Source organism: Gekko japonicus, unplaced genomic scaffold (genome assembly GCF_001447785.1).
Source record: "Gekko japonicus isolate JY-2015 unplaced genomic scaffold, Gekko_japonicus_V1.1 scaffold888, whole genome shotgun sequence".
Lineage (NCBI taxonomy): Eukaryota > Metazoa > Chordata > Lepidosauria > Squamata > Gekkonidae > Gekko > Gekko japonicus.
The window spans coordinates 54,240-72,676 of NW_015159740.1; the positions used below are offsets into that span (position 1 = coordinate 54,240).

At 45.5% G+C, this 18,437-nt stretch overlaps 1 protein-coding gene across 1 annotated transcript in view; it reads left to right on the top strand.

Moving 5' to 3' along the window:
• Positions 1-4,778: 4,778 nt before the first annotated feature.
• The window catches only part of HSD11B1 (hydroxysteroid (11-beta) dehydrogenase 1), a 26,008-nt gene continuing 12,349 nt past the window's right edge, over positions 4,779-18,437 (top strand). The window contains exons 1-4 of the mRNA XM_015429574.1: positions 4,779-4,930; positions 5,576-5,706; positions 9,452-9,563; positions 12,059-12,244. Of these exons, the coding sequence (XP_015285060.1) occupies positions 4,843-4,930; positions 5,576-5,706; positions 9,452-9,563; positions 12,059-12,244 (517 nt within the window). The 5' untranslated portion in view covers positions 4,779-4,842. The remainder of the gene's footprint in view (positions 4,931-5,575; positions 5,707-9,451; positions 9,564-12,058; positions 12,245-18,437) is intronic.

The window sequence follows — 18,437 nt, forward strand, 5'->3', positions numbered from 1 at the left end:
GGTTGACACTGAGTGGAGCCCATGGGAGAGTGCTTTCTTTTGCTACCTATAGGCCCCAGGCACACAGGCCGGATATCGCGGGGGGGAGACGTGGCTAATTGCCCCGGCACAGTTTGATCCGCGATTACACGATCAGACGTGCTGGCGGCACAGCACGGGTCCTTCCCTCGGTGGCAGCAGGTAAACGAGGGACCGGAGGGGAATGCCGCGCGCTGGCGCGATCACACCATGGTCGTCTGGAGGCAGCCCGTGGCAAACGTTTACTAGTACCTTGGAGGTACTAGTTTTTAAATGCACATTGTCGGCAGTAAGCCACGGGTGCGCTCCACTTCCCAGAAGTTGGGGGGTGATCGCGCCTGGATAATACGCCCACCTTCCGTGCCTCTCCCGCGGCAACTTTGCCATGTGACCAGGGCCTAAAATCACCTTTTGCTACCAGTGCTTCCATTTTCTGCTTGTATGATTGGATATGGTTGCTGCTTGTAGAATGGGTTGTTCAAGAAATTGTTTTATTATTGTTATTATTATATTTATCTTTGCTCCCTTGCCACCCTAGGGTTACCAACCTCCAGGTGGTGGCTGGAGACCTCCTGGGAGGGGAGACTTGTCTTGGCAGTAGTATGTGCGAAAAGGATCTAGGGGTCTTAGTAGACCATACACTGAGCATGAGTCAGCAGTGTGATGTGGTTGCTAAAAAGGCAAATGTGATTTTGGGCTGTATCAACAGACATATAGTGTCCAGATCACGTGAAGTGATGGTATTGCTTTACTCTGCTCTGGTTAGACCTCACCTAGTGTTCAGTTTTGGGCACCACAATTTAAGAAGGATACAGACAAGCTGGAATATGTCCAGAGGAGGGCAACAAAGATGTCAAGGGGTCTGGAGACCAAGTCCTATGAGAAAAGGTTTAAAGAGCTGGGTATGTTTATCCTGGAGAAGAGACGACTGAGAGGTGATATGATAACCATTTGTCAAGTACTTGAAGGGCTATCATATAGAGGATGGTGTAGAGTTGTTTTCTGTTGCCCCAGAAGGTCAGACCAGAACCAATGGATTGAAATTAAATCAAAAGTGTTTTCGGCTAAACATTAGGAAGAGCTTCCTGACAGAGTGGTTTCTCAGTGGAACAGGCCTCCTCGGGAGATGGTGGGCTCTCCTTCTTTGGAGGTTTTTAAACAGAGGCTCAGTGGCCATCTGACAGCAATGCTGATTCTATGAATTTAGGCAGATCATGAGGAGGGAGGCCAGGAAGGGTTGCATCAGTGCTTTGTTCTTGTGGCCCTTTCTTACTCACTCAGGGAAATGCTGATCACCACTTTGGGGTCAGGAAGCAATTTTTCTCCAGGCCAGTTTGGCCAGGGATCCTGGTGGATTTCCCCCCCACCATCTTCTGGGCATGGAACAGGGGTCACTGGGGGTGTGGGGGGAGGGTGTGTGGGGAGGTATTTGTGAATGTCCTGCATTGTGCAGGGGGTTGGACTAGATGACCCTGGAGGTCCCTTCCAACTCTATAATGCTATGATTCTATGACAGGCTGAGTAGCATGTGGGTAGGAGTCTAAGGTGTGACTAGTGGCAGGGAAGAGCAACAAGAACAGAGAATGAGACGTGACCCTGAAATACCCTGGGTAGAGGGTGCTTCTAGGGCCAGCTCTATGAAACTATAAAGGTAAAGGTAGAAGTTTCCCAATGGCAAACCACCTCCGCTTCCCTGAGAGCCAGTTTGGTGTAGTGGTTAAGTGTGCGGACTCTAATCTGGGAGAACCGTGTTTGATTCCCCACTCCTCCATTTGCACCTGGCTGGATGACCTTGGGCAAGCTGTAGTTCTGATAAGAGCTGTCCTTGAAAAAAAGCAGTTTCTGTCAGAGCTCTCTCAGCCCCACCTACCTGTGGGGAGGGGAAGGGAAAGGAGTTTGTAAGCTGCTCTGAGACACCTTTGGGTAGTGAAGAGTGGGGTATAAATCCAATCTCTTCTCCTTCTTCTTGCTCGAAAGCCAGTCAAATCCAACTCAAGGGGGCGGTGCTCAGCTCCATTTCCATGCCAAAGAGCCAGTGCTGTCCGAAGATGTTTCCATGGTCATGTGGCCGGCATGACTCAATGCCGAGGCGAACAAAATGCTGTTACCTTCCACTAAAGTGGTACCTATTTATCTACTTGCAATTTCTTGCTTTCGAACTGCTAGGTTGGCAGGAGCTGGGGCCAGAGACGAGAGCTCACTCCATCACGCGGCACTAGGGTATCAAACTGCCGAACTACAGTCTGCAGCTCAGCGTCTTAACCTCTGAGCCACCACAGCCTCTAATGGGGGATTAATAATTATTTTGTCAAAACGGCTTGTATGTTACGACTGAAATTCTGTGGGTGGCAAGCTCATGCAGTGCAGTTATATGTGTGTGCAGCTATGGGTACAGAGCAAGGATCTTACTATTGTGAAGGAGACAGATGCATATAGAATGCAATTTGGTCCCTGTAATATGCATGCAGGGAGAGAAAGCAGCATGGTATAGCCTGATCCCATCAGATCTTGGAAGCTTAAGCAGTAGAAGGGAGACCACCAAAGAAGGCTCTGCAGAGGAAAGCAATGGCAAACCACCTCTGCTTCTTACTTGCCTTGAGAGCCCCTTGCTGAGGTTGCCATAAGTCAGATCAGCCTCGAGGCCAGAAATTTGGGGTTGGTGGGGCATGGGAAAATTTTGTGGGGCAGCAGGGGTGGGGGGCGGGGTGGCCACATGCCTTCCCTGAACTCCAAGTGGCCCTTCCGCCATTTGGAGTTCAAGCATGGGCAGACCCTGCTTGGAAAACACTATTTAAAGGGAACCATTTAAATGGGGTTTTTTTTCAAGTGGGGGGTGACCCCTGCCTGAACTCCAAGGGATGAATTCACCCCTTGGCGTTCAGGGAAGGCACGCGGCTGCCCCTCTCCCTTGCAGGAGGTGAGGGAGCGGGGTGGCTGCCGGTTGCATGCCCTCCCTAAACTCCAAGGGGTGAATCTGCCACTTGGCATTCAGGGAAGGCGTGCAGCTGCCCCTCTCCCTCCCTTCCTGCAAGATTTAAGGGCCCTCCAGCTGATGGGCTGGCCACGTTCTCCTGTCACTCAGCTGGAGGGCCCTTTTAATGTCTCAGGAGGGAAGGGAGGGGGAGAGGGGCAGCAGCTATTGTGGGGTGTGCCTCACATTTGAGGGGGCAGAGGCCCAAAATGCCCCCCATAGCTACAGGCCTGAGTGAGATGCTACTTGATGGCACTTTATACACACAATATGCATGCAACCAGCAGCTTCAGCCCATACTAATCTCCTAATCACTGACACTCTGGATGAACAACTGTAGGACTAGAGTGGGCCAAGTATTATTTATGCTGAAAGTGACGCTTTTGGGCTACTTTTCAAAGGAAGCAGTCAAAGAAGGTGTGCCTGGCCAGGCATCTGCCCTTGTTTCAGCCTCACAATGTGCTTCTAACACAGTTCAGCCACTGACAGTATAGTTGTATGCATTGGGGTTGCCAGGTCCCTCCTGGCCACTGGCAGGGGACTGGGGGGGGGGAGGATTGCCAGATCCAGGGTGGAAAATTCCTGGACATTTGGGGATGGAGCTTGGGGAGGACAGGGATCTCAGTGGGGTATAAAAGCCATAGAGTCTACCCTCCAAAGCATCCATTTTCTCCAGGGAAACTGATCTCTGTAGTCTGGAGATGAGCTGTACTTCTGGGGGATCCCCAGGTCCCACCTGGAGGCTGGCATCCCTACTATGCAGAGATGTTCTAGATTAAGCCTACTGATTTCAGCTGAGTTAGACTGGAGTAACTCTACATAAGGTTGCACTGTTACATTGTCACAAGTGCACCAGTGACTGCACGTAATTGCACCTCCAAATGCATCAGTCGGTGGCTTGAGGGGCAACTGATCCACCAAATCCTGGGTTGTTTGCATATAAACATGGCCAATGTGGATCTTTGCATGATGCATGAATCTGAACAAACATAGATGTATTCAGGATTTGAGGAACTCATCTGTAAAGTGGAAAAGAACATAACTTGGAAATGCTTCCCATGTGACATCAGAAAGGACAAACAGCACCAAGGAATGGCAAAGATAAATATGGTAGGACATATAAAGTTTTCATTCATTCTGCTAATTATGGACATAAGAGTGCTTTAGACTGAGAGCTTAGAAGCTGGAAGTCCCGAGTTTCTTGAATGATCTTGAAAAAACACAGCAACAAATGCTTGTTGACTCCATCTCCTCGAATGTGCTAATTACACGTTTTGATCCAATTGCCCTGCACCCTGATGCATTATTATACCACCAACTTCTCTGCTTCTGCACTACAGTCTAACTGCAAGGTCCTTGGGGCAGGAGACAGAAACCTCTTCTGCATTTGCACTGTGATGTGTCTGGAGTCTGTGCCTGGCTGCTGGCAGATACTAACAATGAATCTATAAAACATTAGCCCACCTGGTGTAGGCAGCCTGGATCTTCTCTGAAGTGAAACTTGATGCTTTTCAGCAAAGACACACCTCTTTCAGGGTGTTGTGCAAATTTCTCTATTTTAAACGAAGGGACAGGAAATATGAAATGGGACGGCCAGGATCCAAAGTGACGCTGTCACTTGGGCCGAAGTTTATCAACTCTTGACAAAGAGCAAATTAGATGCTTGTGATGGAGCTGTTGCCACGAGCACCCTGAATTGTGAGAAGGTTGGACATTTGGGGAAGTTGCTGCCTGTGCACTAGCAGGTTTTTACAGCATAGACATTGCTCCTTCTGTCTGGAACAGCTCTGCAGGGCTTTTTTTTCTTCCCTTTTTGCTTCTCATGCTTGATTATTTCCTGACTGTACAGTGGGATGGGTCTGTTGCAAAAGATTCTGGTTCCTTTTGTTGGATTGGTCTTGGCCCTCTGGTTTTATTCAGGAAAGGAAGATTTTAAACCGGGTAAGTTATTTAAAGCAAAGCATTTTAAAATAAAGCAGGGGGGAGGGGGGGAGGAAGGGAGCCACGCTGGAATGGTTTTTTTACACAGGAACTGGTGCACAGCCTAAAATGAAACATGTCTGGGCGTTTCTTGCATTGCTGATAATAGAAGGCTTTGCTTGGCAAGGCTTTGAAATGACATCAAGCAACAGGCAGGAATATTTTTTCAGCAAACAGGTGAGGTGGGAGGTTTGCCACTTGGATTCTCCAAGAGGCTTTGATAGCCTGTCCGTTTGGAAAGGATTTCACTTTGTACAAATGACTTGAAGTGAGTGGGGAAGTTATTTTACAGTCTGATTGCTTAAAAACTTTTGAAAAGTAGAATGCATAAAGTGGCTAAAAATAAACATGTCTCTTTGTTCAATTAGATTATAAAATATAAGCGTCTCTCTTGGCACTGCTCTGTGTCCGGTTGGAATGTTAGCAATTCTTGTTTCTGCTGATTTCTTGGGAGGAAAGCAGGGGTTGGATTGGAGGGCTGTTGGGAGTGGGCAGTTGATTTGCAGGCTGGAATGGCTGGGTATCCTCTTCTGTTTCTTGCCCTTCAGAGATTTATTGGGGGGGGGTTACTTTGCGGGTTCGGCATCCCTGTGTCTTGTGTTCCAGAAATGCTGCAAGGGAAGCGTGTGATTGTTACTGGGGCAAGCACAGGAATCGGCGAACAGATGGCGTACCACCTGGCACACATGGGTTCCCACATACTGATCACTGCGCGGACAGAAGCCAAGCTCCAGAAAGTAAATGTCAAATGCTTATATATGCATGTTCTTCATCAGGCACATTCTTGTAGAGGCACATGTACAGACTCCCTTCTAGTCGTATCTGTAAATACCTATGAAGTACTTATTCGCATTCCTGAAAACTGGGACAAATGTGTGCATGCCAGTGGTGGTAACTTGCCAGATCCAGCATCCAAAAAAGAAAAGAAAAGCAAGTCCCTAGCTTTGCATACTTTGTAAATATTCAGAGATCAGCAGATTGAATAGGATGCCTGAACTGCATTGTGATGCATGATGTTACCTCTCCACTTTCTGACACAGCACTGCTCCTTCTGGATTAGAGTTCATGACAGCTGAGTGGTCCAAAAAAGATGCAGCTACTGAAAGGGGATGGATTGTCATCATGGTAGGCAGGACAACATTGTGACAGTCATCTTTTTAAAGGGTATTTTTTTAAAAGATCAAACTGCCTGTCCAAAAAAACTGCCCAAGGCAATGTACCATAGAACACATAAATTCAGGCACAGAAGCAGCAGCAGCAGCAAATGGAATAAATTCATGAAACAGAAATACAAGCCCCTGTTTGGCACATCTAAAATATACATAAATCAGGCCATCTGGCATCCTTAGTTGGGGGTTATATTTATGGGATATCATATATGCATCAGCATTTTTGAATGCCATCTCTCAATTTTGATTTCACTCTGAACTTTTTAACTCTTGGTATTCATGCTCGTTTTTATGTCTATGTGTACCAGTTCTGGCCAGCTAAGGCACAAAGATGGATGGATGGGGGGGGGCATAAACACAGTAAGAAAGGAAAGGTAGGGAAGTGATGAGGAAACAAAAGTATTAGAGGATGGCAGCAGCTGGAGAAGGAGGGGGGCTTATTTGCCCCTCCTTAGCCTGAGTCCTGGCACAAAAAGGAACTGTGTTATGGACAAGTTTGTTCCACCCCCACAACCTTTTTCCCCCATGTCAGGCCATTCTCCCAGCTTGGAATGCTCCCTTTAAGCTGTGGAGTCTTGTGAGCAAAAATTCTACTTTGTGAAGCTACTGGCATTAAAGTTGTGAGCGAGCGATTTGGCTACTGCATAAATTAGTTTGCTCTGGAGCCGTCCTTCCTGAGATAAGACAAAAATATGGAGGCTAAAAAACTGTGAGCTAGCCCACACTAACTCAGTTTAGAGGGAATACGGCTTGGCAGTATTTTGTCTACTAACCCCTGCACAAAGGATAAAGGTCTGCAGTAGGGGAAGCCATCGGCAGGATATGGTCATCATGCCTGGTTGAAACCAGCCTGGTGTAGTGGTTAGGGGGTAGACTAGGATCTGGGAGGGGCTTAGTTTGTATCCCCACTCTGTCATGAAGCTTACTGGGTGACCTTGGGCCAGACACTCACTATCAGGCTAACCTGCCCTAAAGGGTTGTTGTGAGAATAAAATGGAGGCAAGGAGAACAATATAAGCCACTGGGGAGAAAGGTGAGATATGGATGAAGTAAATAAATAAATAGAGCCATTGCTATAGCCGCATTGTTATCCTACAGTGTTATGAGCCAGGAGATCTTGCTGTTTGGTGCTAAAGACTGGCTTTACCTGTAGTGTTTCAGGCACAGACTTGTACAGCTACAACTCAACCCCATCCCCAACCATGTCTGGAAAGTCTAATTCTGCCCCACTTGCCAAGGAGTCCCTCTCAACAATGAATGAAAACATTTAAATTGAGGTCTATGAAGTCATGCTTCAGCATAATGATTACATGAGAGTTTGTTCTGAATGACCAAATTTCTCCTGATAAAAAAATCAATGAGCTACAAGGATCTGCTAGGGTTTCTATCTAATATGGGGAAAATTTGGAATAAGTGGTTTCAGGTCCAGTATTTCCATCAACTTGCAGAAAGGATGAGAAGAAGAATGTTGTAGATTAGCTACTGTAATGCCTAGCAATTTTTATGTGTGACTAGAATTTAAACTGCCATTGTCTGTAATATAAACAAGAAGCAAAAATCCAGGTCCCAAGTAACCATTGTTATCTGTTGCACCTGGCAATTTGTCCCATGGTTGCTGCAGACATTTCTCCAATTTGGATCCTAGAAAAACTGATTAGTTCCAAAGATTTGCTCATTTTGTATACTCCTAATTATAGAATTAGTATCAATATATCTAATTCTAAATGTGACCAAATCTGTGTACTTAAATCTGGAGAATGGAGCCATGAACAGACAATAAATATCTTTCTTTGGACATGAGGGAAACCTCAGGTTTGCAGAAAAATCTGAAACCTTTAAAAAATATTGGGAGGTTAACCCGCCCCATGATAAAAAGAGTGCCTGTAGCTTCAAGAAACAGATGCCCTCAGTGGCTGATGCTAGGCAACCACAGTAGTTTTGCCAGCATTCCAGGAGGAGGAGGAGCCCTTTCCAGGGTTGTTTTGGTCTTTCAGGGAGCCAAGCCTGGCAGCAACCACTGGGTGACTTGTTACCAGGGCTATTTTTGGGCAGGAATGGGTCAGGAATGCACAGGAACTAAGTTCCGGCTGGCTTCAGAGTTGGCCACACCCATTACAGCCAAAACCTCTGTGTGCGTGCCTACAGAGGTAAGGCCGGGGGACGCCCCCCCCCCCCCCCGGCAACTCCGGGGCAGGCGAGCCAGGGGGACCCCTGGAAGGATCGTGGAGGCATAAAAAAGCCCTGCTTGTTACCATCTGACTTGCACAACTCACTCAAGTCCAGCTGCTTGCCACAGTTCAATATTTGCCACTCCTACAAAAGTCAGTAGTGTAGTGGTTACAGCTTCAGACTTAGATCTGGAAGACCCAGGTTCAGAAGACCATTCTGCCAATGGAAGCCCACTAGGTGGTCTTCGGCCAGTCACATGCTCTCAGCCCAACCTACCTCACAGCATTGTTGTAAGGATAAAATGGAGGAGAGAAGGATGTTGTAAGTTACTTTAGATCTTCATTGTGGAGAAAATAAAGTAAATAAATAATAAATATAGCTGAAGATGGGAGGCAGATAAAGGCTGGTTGGTGTATTTCTGAGGAGAGCAAGAGGATAACAGAGAAAGAGGAGAAGATATGGGGGTTGCCAGGAGGAGAGATACAAGAGAAAGTGAGGTGTGTCCCCTACAAGTTCTTGCAGGCTCTCTGCCATACAACCAGGCCTGGCCCAGCTGCTGGCATCACACAGCTGGACCATAGTTTTTTTTCTGGGTATAAGCTGTCTGAAGCTGAAGGTGGGGACAGATAAAGATAGGGTGGGAGGGAAGGAGAGAAGGAAGAAAGGGGGGAAAGCTATAGGTGCTTTCAGGGAAGAGAAAGAAGAAATAGTGAGGGAGGGGGAAATCAGATGCTCTCCACAAGTCCTTGCAGGTTTGTTGCTTATAAATTATAGTAATATTTTTCCATGGTTTACAACAATTTTTAAAGACTGATATGACTCTCACAGGAGGTGCTAAAGAATCACTAGAATGTATTAAAACCTTGACACCATACCCTAAGTTTCATGTTGATTCTACTAAGGGAGAAATTCAACATTCTTCCAGCTGGAAATTTTTTCAAAGCTGCATTTTCCAGTGGAAATTCCCCACTGATAATACTGATCCATTAAGCAGACAGACCAAAAATGTGCTGCTAAGTGTATACTTGTAAACTGAACTACCCAGCTGTTTCTTTGCAGTGCAGCATAGGAATTTAATTTGGGTGGGAGGGAGGGGCTGAAAAGGCATTGGGCCTCCAGAAACCTTGTTTTCTCTTTGTTTCAGGTTGTCACTCGATGCCTGGAATTGGGCGCGGCATCAGCCAGCTACATGAATGGCAGCATGGAAGACATGGGGTTTGCTCAGGATGTGGTAAAGAAAGCAGAGGCATTATGGGGTGTGCTGATTTTTTAAGTTGGAATATTCAGTGTCAAAATGCCTGTCATCATAGCAGTGGAAATTATGCTCATTAACATGATAAAGAAGGCTACCCAGGAATCTGCTGTACTGTTGCCATGTATTGTTAGAGGTTCACAAACCTATGTTATTGATTACAGTTCTAATTGAAAATGGAATTTGGAGCCTCCTAAGAGCCCAAGTACAAGCCTGCAACTGGAGGGACTCCAAATTTACCTAAGAGTTTGGCATCAGTGTGAAGATTAGACATATATACATGATCTGGATAGACCTGTAATAAAATCCATAATTCATTGGATTATCCATATACATCTCAACCCATTGTCCCATATACAATTGACTTTCCTTGTATCGGTTGCTGGTGGAAACAAAGCCTTCGCCCAAGGAGGTGTAATCCAGGGGTTATTGTCTCACAGTTATTATTATAGTGCTTTTGTATTGGGATGATAATCAGTGGGCTCAGGAACTCTTGGGCAGGATAGAGAAACCATGGTAGTGACACTTCTGGATCTCACACTGAGCTGCTTCCATGGAAGTAAGCAGGCAGAGGAACCCAGCAGATGCTGCCATTTGCTCAGGCAGCCTGGGAACATTGAGAAGGGGTAGGTCTATGCACTCCTTAACAGATGCTTGGATTGGATAGAAGTAGGACACCTTCTTACAGCTCAAGACAGCATCTCTTGCCAGGTGCTAATGACTTATTCAAAGGCTTACAGACTGCATGTGGGGGTAGGTAGTGGGTTTCCTACTTTTCTTTCTTAGCCTAAACTACAACCCCCCCCCAGCTCTATTGTGTAGTTGAATCTTATACTGCTGAAAGCATCTATCATCACTTATTATCCCAGCTTTTGCGACAGAACCCGTCATTCCTAGCAGAGCTATCCAAAAATTGATGGTGGGGTATTATAAATAGGATATAGATACCCTTCAGTATAATCACCTGTCAAATTCATAGATTGTTCTCCAGAACTTTGTAACTAAGAAATCCCTGTCACTTGGTCTCTTTTCCTAATGAATATCCATCAGGAATTTCAGGATCTAGGAGGAGGAAAAAGATAGCAAAGCTGTAAGAGTGTAAATTGATGACATCAACGCTGTGTAGTAGGCATGGCACTTCTGCAAAGCAGATTCTCACCTTCTGAGATGTCTCTGCTGTTGTGCCACCTATCCCTTCCTCCACATACAGAGTTTCAGTATAGCAGATAGGAAGTATAAGATTATGCATGGGAAAGAGCAGGTAGAGAAAGAGGTACTTTTCTCCCTTTCTCACAATACAAGAACCCGTGGGCACTCCATGAAATTGCTGAGCGGTCGGGTTAGAACGGATAAAAGGAAGTACTTCTTCACCCAAAGAGTGATTAACACTTGGAATTCACTGCCACAGGAACTGCTACTTAGCTGAAAGGCAAGTTCACTGGAAACCAAGAGAAAATGTTACCCTGTGGAATAACGAAAGGCATGAAAATGAGCCAAAAAAACCCATCACAGAGATTCCAGGATCTAAAAGGATTCAATGAGGATCAGAAAGGGGGCAGATGTCAAGAATCAAAAGGATAAGCAAATTGAACTGACAAATCAAAGCACTTCCAGTAAAGCCAAGAGCTTCTTGTGTCTAGAAGAGGAGCGTCTGGCCAATATTTGGATAAGGATCTTTCCTTTATACATTTTTAGTAATTCTGAAATTCATTTTCTGCAAGATCAAGCAACGTACAACCCCATCATATACAAATCAACAACAAAATACTACCAACTATAAAATAATTATTTAAGTGTGCATATAGCACAAGTTGGAGTTTCAGTATTAAGGCTGGAAAACTGTAAAAACAGCCACATAGCATTCAAATGCCCCCCAAAGTCTGGCAGAACAAACACTGGTTGGCATGCTCTCAAGGTCTTTTAAAGCAGAATGTGGCCTCTGAAACTAAGGATATTGAGGAGAAAGGGGATTCATACAGAGATATGGCGGGAGCAAAATATGCATACCCTTTCTCTTAATCTTACAATTGGTATAGTTACAGTAAGCGCAAAGGAAAGGGGTTAACAGTGTTTTAATTAATAGAGTATATAGCATTTTGCTCTGGTAAATTGCACAACTTTCTTTGAATCACTCACTGTATATTTCACTTTCTCCAGTGGTGATAGTATGTGGTAAATAATTATCCTTATGCGTACAGAGTCTTCACATGAAAGGACTGTCAGATCCCCCTGTTTTGTGTATATAATTTGTAGTATGTGATCAGAGAGTAGCCAGGATTAATACATGCCATGCACCCACCCTAGAAGTCCTGTAAAGCCATATAAAGTCATGGCAAGCTACAAACTATGCAAACCCAGTTTTGTAACTTCTAGGTAGGCTGAAGTCCTGGTATTTTAGAAAATATGCAGAATTTCTAGGGTAGCTAATCAGAATAATGGCTGTATCATGTTGTCCTCTACCAGCCAGACTTAAACAATTCCTACCTCTTTCCTTCTCAGGAAGTATAGATATGCTTATTCTGAATCACGTCACCGCTATGAACCTCAGTTATTTCCACAGTAACACTGAAGAGATGCAGAAACTCCTCAATGTCAACTTCCTTAGCTATGTGGCTATGACAACTGCAGCTCTTCCAATGCTCAAGAACAGTGAAGGCAGCATCGTAGTGGTTTCATCCCTGGCAGGTAAGCATGAACTGCAATTGTATGAGTTGATCCTCAAAAGCCTTCAAACTTTTTTTTTTTATAACTACATTTGTGATCTGACCTGGATAGCCCACAGTAGCCCCATCTCGTCAGATCTCAGAAGCTAAGCAGGGTTGGCCCTGGCTGGTATTTGGACGGGAGACCACCAAGGAATACCAGAGTCACAACACAGAGGCAGGCAAAGGCCTCTGAATGTCTCTTGCCTTGAAAACCCCACAGGGTTGCCATAAGTCAGCTGTGACTTGATGGCAATAACAAACGGGTGTTCACATGTATTTTTTGTCTATTGCACTGTCAACTAGCTGCAGGCAAGATATATACCCAGTGTATACACCCAGCAAAACAAAAATGTACACAATCACTGAATACGAAAACCATCACACAATTCTCAGGCATTGGGTTAGATCCAGCCAGCTTTTTCACTGAATCTTTCCCAATTCCCTTCCTTATTAAAAACCCCTGTCATATGTGGGTTTTATTCATGCAGGACCCATTGTTACATGTAAAATTGGTCTGAGTGTTTCTTGATGCTGTCCTACATCACAGGGCTGACCTGCAGCAAGTAGTTCTACCAGTTAACATTGCACCAGAGTAGAGCTGCCAAGCTCTCAAGGGAGTTCTTCTCAGAGGGTCAAATTACACAGCCACCCCTAGTTAGAAAGAGGGGGCATCCGTTCCCACTCTGAGAACATCAGGCTCATGCACTGTTGGGAAGTTCCCACTCACGCAAAGATTAGTAGAAACAAGTTTTCAATGAATACATAGTTTATTCATCAATAGACAAACAACAGGCTGTTAGCAAGTCCCCCCATCCTCCCACAATGCAAGAGGCCAAAGCAATAGACTCCCACAACCACAGAGACAAGGTATACCTGACAGAACAGTATGGTGCCTGGGGTCAGATGGGCTAGCTGGCAGAATCTCCTCAGGATGAGAAGAGGTTGACCCTTTTCTGCACAAAAGGCTCCCTTCTTATAGGGCATTCCAACTAACAGTCCTGTGGAGCTGCACTATGTCACCTTGAACACAAGTAACCATGTTAATGGCTACATATTCTGCACGTTCTGTACATGTTGCCAGTGTTCTGGCAGATAGGACAGGGCATACCCTTCTTTGAGTCTTATTTATTTATTTTATTAATTTGTATCCCGCCCTCCCCGCCATATATGTGTATATTTTCATAGGGCAGGTCTTTTGGGGGTCTGATTCTTCTGCAACAAACAACTGACTTTTGAGGGTGATAAGCCAGTCCTCTGGCTATCTCTAGCTGTTGCAATAAGATACACTTGTTCCTGGAAGAAGCGGGCAGGCTTTGCACTTCTTAGAAAGGCAGAGAGGCCTGGGTGTTTCTAAAATGGCTACACCTTAGTTAACAAAGAAGCTTAGGTAAAGCATAGAAAATAGCTCAGAAATGCAGTAGTGGTTTTCATATCTATCACCCTGATTCCTGCTATAGCCTTCGTAGTGGTCAAAGAGGACTCCCTCCTCCCTTTTGCACCAGTAGAAAAGCTGGATGTATTGAACCCATTTTCTTACATTTCCTGCAGTCCTCTGAAGGAAAAACATGACATCTGAAACAGCTGGAGTAGCCAAGTCCCCTTGGCCACCAGCAAAAGGGGGGGGGGGTGTAGGATTGCAAGATCCAGGTTGGAAGGAAATTCACAAATAGCTCTCTCCACACCCCCAGTGACCCCTGTTTCATGCCAAGAAGATGACAAAAAAACCTCCAAAATCCCTGGCCAAACTGGCCTGGAGAAAAATTGCTTCCCAGCCCCAAAGTAGCAATCAGCATTGGCATCCGGCCCCATCACTCCTTGGCAAATAGAAGGGGAAGTCGTGGAAGTAGTGAAAGACTTCACATTCCTGGGATCACAGATCACCGCAGACTGTGACAGCAGCCATGAAATTAAAAGATGCCTGCTCCTTGGGAGGAAAGCGATGGCGAACCTAAACAGCATGATAAATAGTAGAGACATCTCCCTGCCAACAAAAGTCCGTATGATCAAAGCAATGGTATTCCCAGTAGTCATGTATGGCTGCGAGAGTTGGACTATAAGGTGCTGGAGAAGACTCTTGAGAGTCCCTTGGACTGCAAGAAGTTCAAATCAGTCAATCCTAAAAGAAATCAACCCTGTTCCCTGGAAGGCCAGATAATGAAACTGAAGCTCAAATACTTTGGCCACCAAATGAGAAGGGAGCACTCACTGGAGAAGACCCTGATGCTGGGAAAGATTGAAGGTCAAAGAAGACGGGGACGGCAAAGGATGAGATGGTTAGACAGTGTCATAGATGCAAGGAACATGAAATTGAGTGAACTTCAGAGGACAGCAGGAGACAGGAGGGCCTGGCGTGACCTGGTCCATGGGGTCGCGAAGAGTCGGACTCGACTGTGCGACTGAACAACAACAAAATAAGAAATGACCATGAGAACTAAGCACTGATGCAACCCTTCCTGCCCTCTCTCTCATGATCTGCCTCTCATGTTGATGGAACATTCATAATATTCATAATGTACCTTTGTGAGGTAGGCCATAAGCAGTACTGTAGTATCTTGGGTCAGAGTAGGAGGCCAGTGACCATAAGTATGCATAGCCTCCACAAACCATAAAACTGAAAGCAGCATGGGTGTTGGTTTCTTCCATGTACTGCAATCTTATGTTGCAGGCATGCATGTGTGAATAATATAACCATTTAGCTGAGAGCTCCTTGCATGGATCTTTCCTAGGAGGGAGGATGCCAACTGGGAAACACTCATGTGATCTGCTCAATCCACATGGTAGTATTAGTTAAGCATACTCCACTACAGCATGGCATTGTATCACATGGAAGCAATTTTCTTGCTTCTAGATGTCTATGTGAAGGGTGCCTTTGTAGTGGCTCAATGCAAATGTTATGGTCTCCTATGGAGAAGCCACTGAAAAACACCTTATCAGAAGGGAGGGCAGGGGTCTCACAAGTGGCACCACATCATCAGACTCAAACATAAGGTGAGCCACTCTCACATATTACTGTTCCCAATGTGCAACTGCTCCTCATATTACCCATGCTGGACCAGTGTCTGTACTGCTTATAGCCAGTGTACGGCGGGTAGGGAAAATACCTGAACAATTGACCTCTTTACTGTTAGTGTAGCAGTCTTCATTATTTGTCTAGAAGGTATTAGATACAACAGTAAAGCCAAACAGTTTACTTCACTTTGGAAACACCTGATGAGAAGGACTTTGCAAGAACCATGAAGAAAAGAAGGACAATTTCAAGAAGTGTTTTCAGATTAGTGGCAGAAGAGTGATGGTGGCAAGCACAGATGTAGAGGCTCAGGGTCCCACCCCCGTGTCCAAGCTCCATCCCCAGGCAGACTCTTAATGCCATCCACATCCCTCCAGGCTTCAGCTCAAGAGCGGGTTTGTGGACACGCTTGACTTCCTCCTCCCACAAGCTCTTGCCATACACAATATGTAGCATCAAGCTGGTCACATCCCCTCCAACCTATTCCCAAAACATTTTAAAGTATGTGTGGCAAACCACACATGCTCTCTTCTGTTTCCTGGAATCTTGTGAGATTACCTCACAAGATGCCAGGACTGGGGAAATCACAGGCAGTGCCCACAGCTGACATACACTGGGTTAGATTCCTGGGGCGATTTTGCACTAGAGCTGCCTTGCAGCGCAGCCGCCGTTTGCCCCGACACAAACATGTCAATTTCACACCCGAAGCTGTGGGGCTGCATTTTGACTCGCGGCTTCGCCTGATTTCCTCCGCAGTTTCGTGATCCTGGTTTTTGAGGATCACGAAACTGCGGAGGAAATCGGGCAAAGCCGTGGGTCAAATGCAGCCCGGCAGCCTCGGGTGTGAAATTGACAAATAGTGTCGGGGCAAACGGTGGCTGCACCGTGAGGCAGCTCTAGTGCGAAATCGCCCCTGGTTACTGCCCTCCAACACTAGCAAAGACACTTCAAAAGTACGCAATTTCTCCCCCTCCCACTTTAGCCAGTAGTTAGAGGCAGAGAAATACCCCCGTACAGAAGGGATATACAAAAATTTTTGTTGGAGGAAAGAGGGTTGAATGTTTTTGCTGTGAGCCTTTTCATTTCACCCATTTTCGTTTGTGGAGTTCTCTGTGTTACTTTTTATGGCTTTGTAATGCCATTTATATGCTATAGTCTGTTTATACCTAACTAATGCAAATATTAAAACACAAATAATGCAAATGGTATACATTTCAGGGGGGAAAGGTGCAAGGAAATGTAGAAGAAGAAGAAGGAGTCTCAGAGCAACTTACAAACTCCTTTCCCTTCCCCTCCCAACAACAGATACTTTGTGAGGTAGGTGGAGCTGAGAGAGCTCTGACAGAAACTGCTGTTTTTTCAAGAACTATGGCTTGCCCAAGGTCATCCAGCAGATGAAAATGGAGAAGTGGGGAATCAAACCTGGTTCTCCCAGATTAGAGTCCACGCACTTAACCACTACAACAAACTGGCTCTTTTATTTTTTATAATATTTCTGTGCCATCTCTTCAAAGTCATGCTCAAGGAAAGCTTACAATTAAAACACACAGTATTAACACAAACCATTAGACATAAGCAGCATAAAAACTATCCATAAAACAGAAGCAGAAGATAAGGCAAAGATCTTAATTAAAAGCCTGAGTAAAGAGATGTTCTAGCCTAGCACCTAGAAGAAAGTAAAGCAGGTGCCAGACAAACATCAAGGGGGAGGGTGTTGCAAAGGCTGGGTGACACCACAGAAAATCCCCTGTCTCTAGTTACCCCCAGTCTCACCACTGAATGTGTGTGCACAGAGACCAGGGCTTGTCTCACAGAGAAAAGTAAGCTAGTCGTGGAGAAAGGGGAGCAAAACCACTACCATCCCTCTGTGGTCAGGTTGCTCTTTTTCTGGATAACTGCAGTGGTGATGGTTTTATTCTCTCTCCTCTGTGTCCAGATTAGGCCCATTACACACACTCACATCTTACTGCAGACTTTCAGAGCAGTAAGCCTTTAATCTTGATTTTGGATTCTGTGCCCACCTTACGCACCATTCTCTTCCTCCGGTGTATTTATTCTGCAGCTACAATGGGGTGGAATATCACTTGTGACTTGTGAGGGGTGGCATCCAAAGTCTTTTTAAAAATTATGCAATTGCCCTATCGCAGCTACGCAGTAGTGTCCAACATGCACCTTCCATTTAAATCCTCGTGGTTCAGGTTTTATGCATGCATTTTAGTGTTAATTTGTTGAATGAAAGGGAACAGAAAGGAATGGAGGCAAAGGGGGGAAACCCACTATTGAAACTGTTAGAACTGGAGGCCTTTGCACTGTCTCATAGCCTCAGAGTTCAGAGGGGGCTACCAAAGAGTCAGAGAGAGAGATAGGCATAGGACACAGAGCATCCTTTCCTTTCTTCTCTACTGCATCCCTTTGAAATGTGGGTTGCTACTCTCAGGGAAGTTCCTTCCTTCCAGCTTGACACCTCTCTCTTGCACACATTGCCAGACTCTTCATCATGGCACCATGAGAGCAGGACACACATCTTGCATCTCTGGACTTCCAGCTAGTTAAATAAGTTTAGATAATGCTATCTCTCATCTTTCCTATCTAGAGAATGGAGTTTGTATAATAAACTCCTTATTAGTTTGAACCTGAGGAAGTCTCCATGAATCTTTTGTTTCAGACTTGCACACACGCAGCCTCAGCTAACCACATGGCTTGTGCTGTGCTTACAGTCTAGTATATTCTAAATTACAGGAGGAGGTTGGAATAATTTTCTAAGAGAAACTGACCAGACTTTTTCTGAAACTGACAAGCAGATGTGAAGCCCTATTTTCCATATTGCCAAACACTAGAGGATTCTCTGCTGTGTTATCAACCACTGTGAAAAATAGGAAAGAGTCACAGAATCTCATAATATGGGGGAACATGTTGGGTGTACAGAATGCATGGTAGAACCCACTGACACTGGCATTGCAGCCTGTGATCGTTGGCAATGTGTGCCTGTGTGTGCGTGCAATTTGTATGGGGGAGGAGTCCTCTGGCTTCCAGAGACTGCCAAAATGCCCCCCCCAACTTTGGCCCTGTTCACACGAGGCGTTTTGGGCCGGGAGAGGGATGGATCGGGGCCGCATCAAACGGGCGCGATCACACAGCAACATCTGGCAATCGTGCCGTGGCCGTC